The sequence below is a fragment of the Saccopteryx bilineata genome, chromosome 2 (assembly GCF_036850765.1).
Source record: "Saccopteryx bilineata isolate mSacBil1 chromosome 2, mSacBil1_pri_phased_curated, whole genome shotgun sequence".
Taxonomy (NCBI): domain Eukaryota; kingdom Metazoa; phylum Chordata; class Mammalia; order Chiroptera; family Emballonuridae; genus Saccopteryx; species Saccopteryx bilineata.
The window spans coordinates 222,030,605-222,044,763 of NC_089491.1; the positions used below are offsets into that span (position 1 = coordinate 222,030,605).

Here is a 14,159-nt window from a genome sequence, read left to right on the forward strand (position 1 = left end):
TATCACATCCTGCCTTCGGTGCTCCTGTGACCTAGGATATGTCTAAACTTTATGCTTTCCAATAGGTACAAAGGGAAGAACTGGCCCCTGAGCCAAGTGGCCTGATTTAATTTCACAAATGGAAAGTGCTCTGGTCTCCTTTGTGGGGAGGTAGCACTGTCCAGAGGACCCTGACTACTCCACTTGTAAATTGTGACAAGCCACATTCTAATAAAAAGAGAGAGAGAGAGAGAGAGAAAGAGAGAGAGACCCCTGTGTGAATGAGCCCTGAAAGCCAAGAAATGCTACTGAAGTGTCACATCTTCGCATCACCACCCACATCTTCGTCTCAGAAGTTCAGGATGTGGATTCTCTTCTTAGCATGGGGCCCCAGATGTTACCAAGAGTGTGTACCTATAGGATGCAGATGTGGCTTTCAAAAGTAAGTCACACTGAGGGCTCAGTGAGAACGACTAACCTGGATAGTTCAAGTACGTCCTCTGACACAATCGCTGTGTGCCAGCACCAAAGTCCACATGTTCCAAATCTTTTGTCCCACCAACTTATGCTACATGAGTGAATTCCTTGAGGGAAAGTAATTACTGTGTCAGAAGCTGGTGAAATCATCCTTGGGGTATACTTCTTTCTCTTGGGAATAGTTCCTTTCATAATTATGTTGTCTACTAGGAATCTATTATGTGATCTAGTTTTTCCTCCAAAGATATCATTAATCATATGGTGAAAATGTAACTACAATTGAAAATACAAGATGTTTTGTTAAATGCCATATTCATTGCTTGGCAATCATCAAGCTCAAGAATGTTAAAGAGCCAGTGCCTGGCCTCTCCTTCTTCAATACTGCCATTGATTGCTCACACCTCTGTTCTAAGGGTTATGACATTCTCTTTCTCTGTCTTCTCTCTTTAAAATAATTAGGTAGGCATTTATGAGATTATTCTGATCACAATGCAAGCTTTGCTACAGTATTCTATGTTGAGTATGTATCGTAGCACCATGTTCTGGCAGGAACTGTGTAAGAAAAAGACTTCCTTGAAATTTACTGGAGTCATTCAGTGTTTTTGTGATGAAGAAACCTGGAGTGGGAGTTAGCCGGAGCCCAGCACTGACCATGACTTTGAGCAAATCACTTCTGCTCTCGGGTCCTGTTCCCTTTACTACACAAGGCACGGCAGCTCTTGTGTCCAGATATGCCTGTCTCCTGTGCAATGTCCTGGCATCCAACCCCACTGTGGCCATTACAATGAGCTCCACATGTAAAGTTGACTTTAAAACATTTTTTTAAAAAATCAACTTGAGACAGCAAAACTAATACAGTGAGAGAGGTGAGAGAAAGAGCTCCTGCCCCAAAGGCCAGTCACACTTGGCATCACACCTAGATGATGCCAAATATACAACTGCCACACTGAGAAAAGGAAAATGAGAGAGAGGCTGGGATCTGACTTCTCAGCTTCACCTCATCGTGGCTGGGGATGGAGACAATCACCAGCAATCAGAGGGACAATGCGGGAAAGGCCACGTGGGGGGAAAGGAGCCAGACCTGAGAAGAAGTGGCTGGGACACCAACTGGAAGACAGGGAGCCTGGTGGGGTGCAGGTAGAGTTCACAGGTGCTCTCCCAAGGCCTGGGACCAGGCTCAGTGTTGACTTGTTCATCCAGGGGTGGCTCTTAGTTGGGGAGATATGGTCCCCAAGTTACTAGCTCACTGGAGATGTAGCGCTTGAAAGCCTGCTGGTGATGAGGACACAGTAAGTGCTGAGATAGGCTTTGGCAGCTAATTCCCTCATGCAGGAAAACTCTAGACTTCCCTGGGAGCAGCCTCCAGCCTAGCGGGGCAACTGATTCAGCAAGCAGCAGGGCAGGCCCCATGGGCGCCAGGCCTAAAGAAGAAACACTACTTCCCTGTGGCTACAGGGACCCTGGCACACCTGAGGCCCTGCGCCAGGTGAGGCACAAGCAGCAAGTCAGACTGCAGAGTTCGACATCACCACCCCAGTCCCAAGCCTGCCTGGCTAGCTCGGGTGCATGGGCAAGCTTGACCTCTTGGTTTCTTTTCTATTCGGTGAGAAGGTGGACGGGTATTTCCCACCCTGACTTTATGCTGGCGTGAAGAACCATCTAAATTCTGAATTGCAGGGTTCCAAGAACAAAGGAAATGGTGGTGCACACAGGAAGGGCAGGGGGAGTGAAGCAGACACAGGTGCTGTTGCTAAGGAGAGGACCTGGGAGGAAGCCAGAAATTGGGACTTGCTGGTTGACAAACCAACCACTGGGACACAAAAGCCCCATCTGTGCCCAGCTTCCTCTGGCCCTAACCATCTCCGACTCATGGGCGGGTCCCTCAGGGCCCACTTCCTCCTCTCCCCCTCCTGAGCCCACAGAGGTTACTGTAGGGCAAGTGAAGTGTCTATCTGGCAGCCACTTGAACTTCCAAGTGAGGGCCCCTCCCTCAGTGATTAAGACACCATTACCGTTGGCTAAGTTGGACAATTAGTATGACTGCTTCTAACATTCAGAGAATACACACGGTGGTCAAGCCACATACCTGACTAGGAAATGATAGTCTTCACTTGCAAACACTGGTTGAGGACCTGCTGTGTTGGTCTCAAACCAAGATTCTGCCACAGTTTTCAAATGCTTGCATTTTTGCATTGCAAGCTATCTTCGCTTTGAAGGAGAGCCAGCCAAGCATTTTTAACCACCACGACAACATTCCTAAGGCCACATTAATCAGATGAACAGAACTGATCTATGTGCTCACAGGTTTGCCACAATCAGTTTACATAGACAAATCAAGTCAAACATAACAAGGCCCTCCTGGTCACTTGGTGCATTTTTTCGGTAACATCTTTTCTCAAGTTCAGGAGGTAGAGGCTGAAACCCTATGCTGAAATTTCAACAGGCTCAAACAAATGAGCCCAACCCTGAGCCTGGCACAGAATTTCTTAACAAAACAGGCTGAATACAGTGAAAATCTAAGTGTCAGATAACAGTGCACTATACAATGAGCTGGTAAGAAGCTTTAGGATTTGTTCCTGGTTGTGCAAACTGACATAAAGTCGTCCAACAACCAACCTGGCTCACAGGTCCCAGCAATTAGTCAGTAAACCTCCATTCTAAAATTATAGTTACCAAGAAGTCCAGAGTGCCCATGCCAACAGCCTCCACTGCTTAGTTTCAAGAGAGCAGGAAAACAAAATGAAGGTAAGAGAGAGGAAAAAAGTGAATCCTGGTGGGTCCTTTCAAAAAGTAAGAAGGGTCAAATCTAGACCTAAGTTGGCAGTCCCAAAAAATGACAATGCTCCAGTGATATGTGGGTTGCTTTTATTGTTTCAGATTCCTCATCCACATTCAAGATGTTTCAAATGATTTGTTGGAAACTAGGGACCATCATTTCTTTGTGATGTGGAATGTGTCCTCTCCCAGTAGGTCCCCACCCAACCAAAAGATGGGTGGATGATGGGTGCAGGGAGCAGAGGGAGATGAGGAGTCAGTGCTACAGGAAGAAATAAGTCAAGAATACCAACCCAAGTGGCACTGACTCCACACACTTTGAAAATCTAGAGCTGGCAAAAGGAACATCCAGGTTGCTAAGAAACCCCAAAATACTGTCAGTTCCTATGCAACAGGCTGGTGACAAACTCCTGGATTGTGTGGCTCTCCAGAGACCTCCCTAGTTCCTTCCACCCTGTATCTTCTTTTATTTCTACTGTTCATTTGGTAACAGTTTATTATTATTATTATTATTATTATTATTATTATTATTTTGTATCAATACCACCCATGAGAGTCCTTTAAGATCCTTAAACGTAATGATTGGTTTTGAGAGAAGTCACGCTAAGTCACTGGCTACCTTTTAACACTTCAAACCTGGAAGGGGAGCACCTGTCTTCCATTTTGTTCTGAAACATTAAAAAAATAGTCCCATCTTGAAAGACTATCATAAACAGCCTCCACTATAAAGGACCCTCCATGTGCACTCCAGAAAACAGCATATGCAGACACTGGCCAGTCTTTGTAAATCCTCGGTACTTGATTCAGAGTTAAGAGCCACTGTGAATTTTGAATTGTCTAATTCACCTATCCACATTATAGAAAAAAAAATCAGGCATAAAGCAATGAAATAAACTGCCATAGCAGTAAGAGAACGGGAAGTAGACTCAGCCTCCCAACTTCCAGACCCGATTTTCCCACACAATCTGTGGCTTCCTTCACAGGCTCTTCCCACCTCCTAACTTACACACAGCAGCCACCTCCCTACCTTTTTTTCTCCACCAGGGTCCTTCGGGGACCGAGTAGGAAAGGTCTTTGAACTCAATGTTGACAGCTGCCCTCCGAGGCAAGGAGGAGAAGCGCTGGGCCTCTGTGAGATTGTTGTCCACTTTCTTCAGATGCCCGTTCAGCAAGTCCTTCTCGGTGGGCTCCATGTTGCCAGAGACCGCCTCATCTACTGAGACACACACCGATTTGGGCTCCGTCATCGCTGCAGAGTAACTGCTGGCATTCTAGAGAAACAAGGAGGAGGTACTGAGAGAGGGCGTAAGGCACTTCAAGGAAAAGAGCACAGGGGACTGGCTGTTAGGCTCCAGGTCATATTCATAGCAACACTTCTTAAACTATAAGGCGACTTCAGCAAGAGAAGAAAACTTACCTAGAGGAGCCTATTATCTCTAGCCATCTCTTTTTCTTCTATTAAAACGATGCCTCAGATAAGCTCTTAAACTCATCTACCAGCTTCCTTTGGAATCATAAAATCTTATCACAAAACCATGATAAATGAATCATTATTTCAAAGAATAAAACACTGGCCACCATAAAACATTATCTATGTATAGTCCACCCATTAAAAATTTCAATAATGGCTTGTAAGACTGCTAAAAAAAATGTATAATTAAAAGTTTTATTTAAAATGAGTTCTTTTTTTTTTTTTTTTTTTTTGCCTGACCTGTGGTGGCGCAGTGGATAAAGCATCGACCTGGAAATGCTGAGGTCACCGGTTTGAAACCCTGGTCTTGCCTGGTCAAGGCACATATGGGAGTTGATGCTTCCTGCTCCTCCCCCCCTTCTCTCTCTCCCCTCTCTCTCCCCTCTCTCTCTCTCTCTCCTCTCTCTCTCTCCCCCTCTCTCTCTCCTCTCTAAAATGAATAAATAAAATAAAATAAAAATCCGGCTTTAAAAAAACAATAAAAAAAATAAAATGAGTTTTTTTTAATTTATTTTGTTTAATTTATTTAAAATGGGTGCCTTCTTTGTGTAACCTCATCAACATTTTTCACGAGCAATGACACTACTCGAATCTCTGGTTTTGTGGGAGTTCGCCTTTGTGTTTCCCTTGTAAATTTCTCAAATCACTTAAAGCTCTCCTTTCTCCCTGTAACTTAATAATAACACTGAAAAAAGTAAAAAAGATAGATATTTTCCTCTATTACACAGATGAGGAAACTGGGGCACAGGTAATTTAAGGAGCATGTATTGCTCTGAGCCCTTTACTCAAGTGAGGGGCAGAAGTGATCCCAGAACATAAGTCATCTAAATAAATAAATAAATAAATAAATAAATAAATAAATAAATAAATAGCAAAGCAAAATAAAAACCCTTAGATGCCCCTTCTACTGCATCACACAAGAACCTAACATTTTGTAGCTACAATGGCTTTTCAAACTTCCATTGGAGGTCAACAGAACTGCTACAGATATGCCAAGAACCACAAGTATTTATGCAAATAAAAGAATTTCTTTTTTTCTAATGGCTTGGCAACCCCGAACAAATCAATATGCTTCAGGTACCGCCAAAACTCAGAACCCTGGGGGTGGACAAATATTATGCTGAGCTTTCCCAGCTGTCTCTGAATCAAGAGGGAACATTCCACAGGGCCCAGAGTGAGGGCCACTGGTGATGCTCCTTCACACCGTTGAAGTCAGCAAGCTTGATTGGGAGAGGTCACGGATAACGTCTTGGGCAATTCAGGCCCTCGTGTCTATGGTAGGATTGGGGACACACTGCAGCACTGTGGTTTGCTCTGAAGAGGAACAACACCATACTATTATTTTTCCATTGGTTTCTTAGGCATTGCTTTAGAGCTGATAGCTTTTTGATCATTTATTGTTTCTAATAAAAAATCCAAAACAAAACCTGAGAGTGGATCATTCATAAATATTTCTACAAACCTTGCAACTCACATGGCCAAAACAAGGCTTTCCCCTATTGGAATGCTCTCTTGATGGCACCTGACTGTGTCCTTGAAGAGTGGACATTTCTCTATCATGGTATTTAAGGGCTCAAAAATCTTGGAGGGCTTGGTGGTTTTGAATATCCAAAGCACAGAGGGATGGGCAAATGTGGGCATAGGGGTTTCTGGTTCTTATGATGTTTGAAAATGTTGCTTTGACACTTTAAAAAAAAGGCACAAGTACACACACACCTCAGGCATCTCTTGCCTCTGGAAATCAAAACTCAGCTCACTGACTTCAACACTCTGTGAATAAAAATTAAAATGCAGAATAAAACTCACAAAATTAAACTTGGTTCACTACTCGCACTGAGCATGTGAAATGTTTTAAATGCAAACATAAGTAGGTTCATACAGTCCAGAATTTAGGGAAGTTCTGTATTAGCCCAACATCGGGGTTCCTCAGAGCCTTGGCATTGACAGTATGCCTCTCCAACTCCCAAGAGGCAGCCATAGGATGCCACCTCACCTCCGAGCTTGCCCCAGGCCAGCTGTGTCCAGGCATCTTGAAGAAGCAAGAGCAAATGCTGCCATAGCTCAGCATGCTCTTGGCTTTGGCTGATTGGGAGAAAATGTGCAACTTCAGCTCTGGCACCCAAAGCAGGCACCAAACGCCATCCCTTTGCCCATCCATCTTGTCCTTTGGGGCACACGCTGCTGTGTCAGGTTCATAACCCACTGTGACTCCATAATTGCCCTTAAAGCACCAAATCCTGGCCTTGGGGTGTAGTTGGGGTAGCCACGAGCAAGAGAATTAGCACCAGACCCAGTCCCCAAGGTTTGTTCTCACTCTCATCATGCCACTCAAGTGAAAAGGCTAACAGTATGGTTCCAAGCCCATATCCTTCTGGTAGACTTGGCTCTAACCTGGGATCCCCAATGGCTATGGGAGTGATGAATGTCCAGCAACTCCTCTCCAATGGTGGTCCCCTTCAACTTCCACCCCAACATTCCAGCTGCCACAATCCATCCATACCCTCCCCAGAACCCACTACAGGTGTCAACCCTTGAAGAGATCCAGGAATAAGTCACAGCTTTGCTTTTTGATGAATACAGAGATGAAGAGCCATTACCCCAACTATTGACCCACCAGCTATAGGAGATGCCAGACCTGTATTATGATGAGGGCCTGACTTTCCCCTTTATAAATTTATCTATTCTTTCACTCATTTATTTAACAAATTAAACCAAATAGAGCCCCACTGGTCAGCAGTCACACAGACATGGCCTATGGCCTCAGCAAGATCATGTTCAAAAGCAAGCCCCAGGCAAGAATACTGGCAATTAGTTACAGTACTGTGAGGCAGGTGAGAGCTATACGAGACCATGCAGTGCTACGCAGGACAAAGCTGGGTGGCTAAACTGATTTGGGAGTAAGAAAGAGAGAGAGAGAAGCCAGGGTCATGTACTCACTATTTAAAGTATTAAACAATAACACCTCTTGCACATAGGTAAGTGACAATAAACAATGACTTGATTCAGCAAATACAATATGCCCATTAAACTCCAGGCTGCAGAGATTAGGCCTGTTACTAGTTCTCCAGCTCTAGAAGGGGATATTATCATCTCCCCTCATCCATTTTGGAGGAGGGATCAAAGACACAGAGAGACTGCCTGATCTGCTCAAGACCTCACAGTTAATAAGTAGACAAGCTGGGGTTCAGCTCTGCGTGGCTTCTATATCTGCACCCTATCCTCCCAGCCAGAGTCCTTAACAGTGCTCGCTTTTTACAGGCAAGTTGTAGGTGAACCTGGGTTATCCCAGCCTCCGTCCATTGTAGGGAAAGCTACAAACAAATAAAAGGAAAAAAACCATACAATCTCACCCCAAGTAAACTGACCCCAAAGCTGTGCACACCATTATCCACTGTTCCTCCATGGTGTCCAATGGCCTCACCCAATTAATAAAATCATGGAATTCTTTATGATGGGAGGCAGTGGCCGTCACTCCAAAATAGACCAGCTCTCTGGAAACATATCCTCAGATGAAAACCACCATCAATGTAGGTTACAGCTGTCTTCAGCCTCCTAAGCTCATTAATAATGAAACAAATACATCTTCTCTCCCCATTGGTTTCCTTTCATTGTATGTTTCCCTACCTTACTGAAGTATTGCCCTGACCTCACCCCCTCCACACATAATTTGTGCTGCATAATAAATGGTAAACAATAGTAGGTCCATTCACCAGCATCGAATACCAAGGAGCCCCTGTTTGGAGTGATCCTGCCTGCTCTTGGTGAGGGTATGTCTTTGGGTGCTGACTTCAATTTGAATGCTAACCTATAGAGATGTCTGTTTAGCTGGGGAGGTTCTCTAACAGACAGCAGCACCCCAGGCCACTGTGAAGCTGGCTCACTTTACTGACCCAGGGAAGCGCAGTTAGAGATAGAAACACATATACTCACAAATACATACACATACATACATACGCGCGCACACACACACACACACACACACCCCAACATCATGGGGAAGGGAGGATAGGGAAGAGGAACTTGCAGGCACCAGGTGTTGGCATGCACTCTCTCTCACTTCTCTCTTCGGTTTATCGCCCCTGGGACCCTGTGCACATTAGTGGAAAACATACAAGGAGAATTTTCAGGCCAGCAGGAAAATAAGCCAAAGGGCACACCCTTAACTAAGAAAAGGGCAGATATCACTCGCATGGTCACTCAGAATGCGAACCTCAGTGAACCTCACCAAAACCAAACCCGGCTTCAAACAGACCGAAATACCACCATCCCTTTGGGAACTCATGACCACTCCTCCCACCAGCCCAGGGACTCCAGTACCCAGGTAGCACTGGCTACTCTTTAAACTCACACCCGGCCCAGTCAGCTTGGGCTAAATCCCAGAGATGAGCAATGGCAAAGCAAACCTCAGAGTCTATGACTTGAGTAGAATTCTTTTTTAATTAAAAAATATATATATACAAGGTTTTCAGGGAGAAAAATTATTTTCCAAAACAAGAAAAACTTTTTTGAAAAAAATGAGCTCAGCTATAAAATGAGTCCAGCCATTAACATCTCCATATGAGAACAAATGCTGGATCCTGGGGCTGCATCAACCATACATGACATAAAAAAACAAGCTTGCCGTAAAAGCCCTATACCTCAAAACATTCTGATTCATTCTTTTTCCACATGGATAAACAACTTTTGCAGTTTTTAAAGGACTGCAAGGGTTACTCAGCACCCAAAAAACCTGAAACTAGCCTTACTTATAACCAACAACAGTAATTTCCTAATTCTCCATTATCAGTATAATTTAGGGATCTCAAAGAGGTGAACAAATGCTAAGGTGGAATTGCTGCGTGTGACCCAAACACACAGCAGATCAAAGCAAATGTGAGGAGAAAATTGCCCTTTTTTTTCACCCCTTCTTATCTATAAAAAGCCAAGTAATAAAGGAGTAGCAAGCCCAGAGATGGGAACCAGTCTGTGAGTGCCCTGGCCACCAGCTCTCCCCTGCTCTAACAACCTCCTTAACGTGCCTGCGGCCCCATTCTATCGGTTTACACTAAATCATTATATAATGAGCTGGCGAGGCGCGGTATGTTCTACAGTAACCTGTTTGGAATCGTAGGATGCAGTTGGCAGAGCAGAGCATGCGCAGAAAACCAGCTACTTTTTTTTTTTTCCCTTGGGCTTAAGGCAAGAGGTAACTGTCGGTCAAATACCGCCAAGCCCTGCTGACTTCAATACAGGATGCTGAAAATGAAATAAAGGGAGGGGTGGGGGTGACAAATTGGTGCCGCTGTGCACTGTGGTCTTACAGCCTATGGGAAGAAACTAGCCGGATAGTAAACACATAGAGATAGAAAGGAGGATGGATAGGGAGGGCGATATGGGTTGTAATACAGTACGTTCTCTATTTGTACTTTAAATGACCCGAAATCCAGTCCATAAGTACCTAACTGCAATGCCGGCTTGCTGAGCATAGAAATGAAAGGATCTAGGATGGGTGTGGGTCGATGGTTAATTTATTGTTCGTTTTGTCCTAATGTAAGTCTATGGAGCTATTATAAACTAGCAAGAGGAAGCTCTTGACCACCTGGGAATAAGCACTTGCGTATCTAGCAGTGAATTCGTTGGCACCGGGGGGTCCCCCGACGGAACTGTACACTCTACACTCCGGAGACGTTAAATGACTGCCTCTGTCCAACACTCCGCCTCTCTAAAGGGTGCAGAAAGATGACCTGCTGGTATCCAGGCTCACCCTTGTCTGCTCCCGGGGACTCTGCCGCCTCCCTCCCGAGCAGGTCCAGAGAGGCAGTCCCCGAGGAATTCAGGGACAGTGCAAGCTATGGCTTCGGGGATCAGCTCTCTCTTTTGTTCCCCGGAATCTTGCCCAGAGCTCCGGAGGGTGGCGCGAGAAGTGGCGGCTCCAGAAGTCCCGGCCGCGGGCGTCTCTAGCCCAGGCTGCTGCGCTCCCCAGTGCGCTCCAGGTACTCAGGCCTCATGCCTCTCAGCCAGAAGAGGACGAAGTCTAAACCATCTGTCTACTTGTGGGGGTGCTGGCCACCTCCCGCTCACTCCTGGCCCCAACACCTCCCTGGTGTACTCTGCCGGTGCAAGAAGCATCCCGCAGCGCCAGGTGGCCAGGACGTGGGCGATGGGAGACGGGCATCTCCTCGCGGACCCAGGGGCAGGTGTCAAGGTGAGGTTGCGGGTCTTTGTGTGTTTCTTGCCCTCCTGGAAAAAAGAACCAAGCCCCAGGGGCTTAGAATGCGCTCACTCACCATGGCGGTGCCGACCGAAAAAGCGGCCATCAGACAGGCCATGCCCCGGGGGCGACACGGCAGCAGCGGCAGGGACTAGGCGGCGGCGGCGGCGGCGGCGGCGAGGACCGGAGGCGGGCACGAGGCTACGTTCGCTCCTGGCTCAGCCGCTGAGCCCCTCGCGGGCTCCGGCTCCGGCTGCTGCTGGGGCTCCGGCCCCGCCCTGCGTCGGCCGCGCCCACGCCCCGCCCACGTCCTGACATTGGCCAGTGTGCGGGACGGGGCGGGGCCGGCAGGTGCGCGTGCTCTTGTTTTGCTCCTGCTGTAGGCAGCTGCCCCAGCTTCGTTGCATCCCCACTATCCCCACCCACACCCCTGGGCCTAGCAGGCGCTGTGGGCTCTCCCCAGGCCCGGAATTTGCGAGTCCGAAAACTCGCAAGGGCTGGGCCAGCTGCCCATGGCTCCAACAGATAGCAGGGTTCCCCTCCAGGACCGCTACCTGAAAGCACGCACCAGTGCGGCCAGACCAGAAATCCGGAGAGGGAGGGCAAGGGACAGGGGAATCTTCTCTTTTCTTCTTTCTTGGGCACCTCTCTGCCAGGTAGGATCCTGAAGACTAATGAAGAGATTACCACTCCAACACCCTCTTCCCAACTACAGCTCAGTATCTGGGGTGACCAGCTCTCACCCCACACACACTGAGGTAATGCACAGTCCTATATGCAACAGTGCTTTGTGCTAGTCACAGAACTAAGGGCTGGTAACAAAGGGCTGGTAACTCAGGTGAAGATGTCCAGGTTTCTGTCCTCCCCCTCTACCCACACACCCACCCCCCAACACAGAAAAAGGCTTGCTTTTGCAGGATGATGTGTCAGTGCCTGGCCCAGTACCTGGCCCACAGCTGCATTCACATAACTAAATAAGGAATGACACTCCAGATTCTGTCTTATTTGGCCCCATACTGGAATATCAGGTGGCCTGGTGTCTGCTAAAGCCTTTATTATATATAAGTGGAACCATTTCTTGGTAACCATGTGACAAGGCATTTTTTACTCCCAATTTCAGAAGTCAGTGCTTTTTGTTCAGCAATTTTCATGTTGGAACCACACAAGAGAATGCATTTCTTCTCACCTCCAGCTCACTGGGGTCTCCCTCCCCACCACGCCTCAGATGGGCAAGCCCCTGACTTTCTTCTTGCCTAGAAAAGGGGCACAGCTTGTCATGCCAGGCAGGTGACCTTCACACCCACACATCTGATGACCATAACTAAAGTCTCCCTTCAAATCAAAGGGGGTATTATGTATGACTTTGAGGAGGAGACAGCCCTGCTTTTGTCTGAACAATTTCACTTGAAGAGTTGGTGCATTACCTCTATTCTATCTGCTCTATTTCCAGGTGCTGCTCTCCATGTGCACAGGTCCAGGAGGTCATGTAGTTCTTTAAATGTACTGAACAGGAAAGCCAACAACCCCTGAATGTTCTGGAAAGAGGATTCAAATCCACAACCTCCTAGGAAGAGTAAGCCAAAAGGCAGAGACCAAGGTGCCTCACCTCTGAAGCCTGGGGTAGGGGACAGCCCTACAGCCAACACTTGCTCCAGGGGCAGCTAGGACACAAAGCAGGAGGGGCTTGCCTGGAACGCAGCTGGGGCAGGATTCTCTGTGGGAATCTGGCCGAACACTTTTCAGCTTGTGACAGGACAAATGACAGGACATTGTGGTCCTGTTGTGCTGGCATCTATTCTCTGTCCAGAATCTAGTCTCCTCACTCTTAAGAGCATGCCCAGAGTTCCTTCAGGAAATTCCCCTAGGCCCTGGCCCCCAGTTTTATGCCATGTGATTTGTAGCAGTAGTTGGTCAGGAACCAGGGATGTAAGGTGATGGATGCTGGCTGGGCTCCTGGGAATGACCAAGGGGACAGCATGCAGAGCCTGACAATGATGCCAAAGAGGGAAGACAGTGGAAAACTGGGTTCTTGTTGGCATGACTTGAGCTGCTGGCTTTTCTGTTATAGACCCCTGGAAGAGCCCTCAGTATATATTTGTACATTGAGATAATTTTGATCTCAGACACACAGGAAATAATGCATGTCAAGCTCTTTCCACTATGCATGGTACATAGCAAGCACTCTAATTCTAATCCTCACTAATGTTACCCTTTTGTGCCAAATTAGAAAATAAGCACATGGTAGAATAGGTCAGATATCAGTGTTTTTCTTTTTTTCTTTTCTTTTTGTATTTTTTTGCATTTTTCTGAAGTTAGAAACCAGACGGCAGCCAGACAGACTCCCACATGCACCTAACCAGGATTCACCCTGCATGCCCACCAGAGGGTGATGCTCTGCCCATCTGGGGCATTGCTCAGTTTCCTATGGAGCCATTCTAGAGCCTGAGGTGGAAGCCATGGAGCCATCTTCAGTGCCTGGGACAACTTTGCTCCAATGGAGCCTTGGTTGCGGGAGAGGAAGAGAGAGACGGAGAGGAAAAAGAGGGAGAAGCGCAGAGAAGCAGATGGACGCTTCTCCTGTGTGCCCTGACCAGGAATGGACTTCCACATGCCGGGCTGACACTCTACTGCTGAGCCAATCGGCCAGGGCCAGATATCAGTGTTTTTCAATGGCTGGTTCACGTACCAGTGCCAGTCTGCCAGAAATATCATGCTGGCCCACATGTCAGTTATGCCTTAGTAGAAATTCCTGCTGGGGTTGGGGTTGTATGCTGTTGTATGAAGATTATAGCTGGCATGAAGTTTCTGGCCAACTGGCACCGGTCCGCAGACCAGAGGTTGAAAACCACTGAGATATGTGACATTTGTATCAGGATTCTTGATTGTAAAGGACAGAAACCCAAGTCCAACTTGCTTATGCTAAAGGTAATGCATTGTCTTAGGTAACAGAAAGGGTCTAGGTGCACTGGTTTCAGACCTGCCAGGGCCAAGCACCTATTCTATGTCCCCAGCCCCTGGTCTACATGCAGCTCTCTGCTTTCTATCTGCTGGCTCCTTCCTCAGTTTGCTGTCTCTGCACAGCCCTCTCAGCAGGTCTAGGCATGCATCCTGTCAACTGGTGGCCAGCTGCTGTGTTCAGGGAGTAGCCAAATACCAATTGGCCTAGTTTGAGTCACATGTTCTGAGTGGGCCAAAGGAAAGTCAGTCCCAATAGAACCATACAGAAAGATTGGGCCATCGTGCTTCACCAGGCTATCTTAGGGCACT

General features: G+C 47.0%; 1 protein-coding gene across 2 annotated transcripts in view; it reads right to left on the reverse strand.

Annotated features, from left to right (window-relative positions):
- The window catches only part of ABCG1 (ATP binding cassette subfamily G member 1), a 65,059-nt gene extending 53,896 nt beyond the window's left edge, over positions 1-11,163 (reverse strand). The window contains exons 1-2 of one of the 2 annotated variants that reach the window (XM_066259313.1): positions 10,969-11,163; positions 4,259-4,502 (exon numbers count right to left, since the gene is read on the reverse strand). In XM_066259313.1, coding sequence (XP_066115410.1) covers positions 4,259-4,502; positions 10,969-11,010 — 286 coding nt within the window. In that variant the 5' untranslated portion in view covers positions 11,011-11,163. The remainder of the gene's footprint in view (positions 1-4,258; positions 4,503-10,968) is intronic. The other variant, XM_066259315.1, reaches the window with a different exon arrangement.
- Between the last annotated feature and the right edge of the window lie 2,996 nt (positions 11,164-14,159).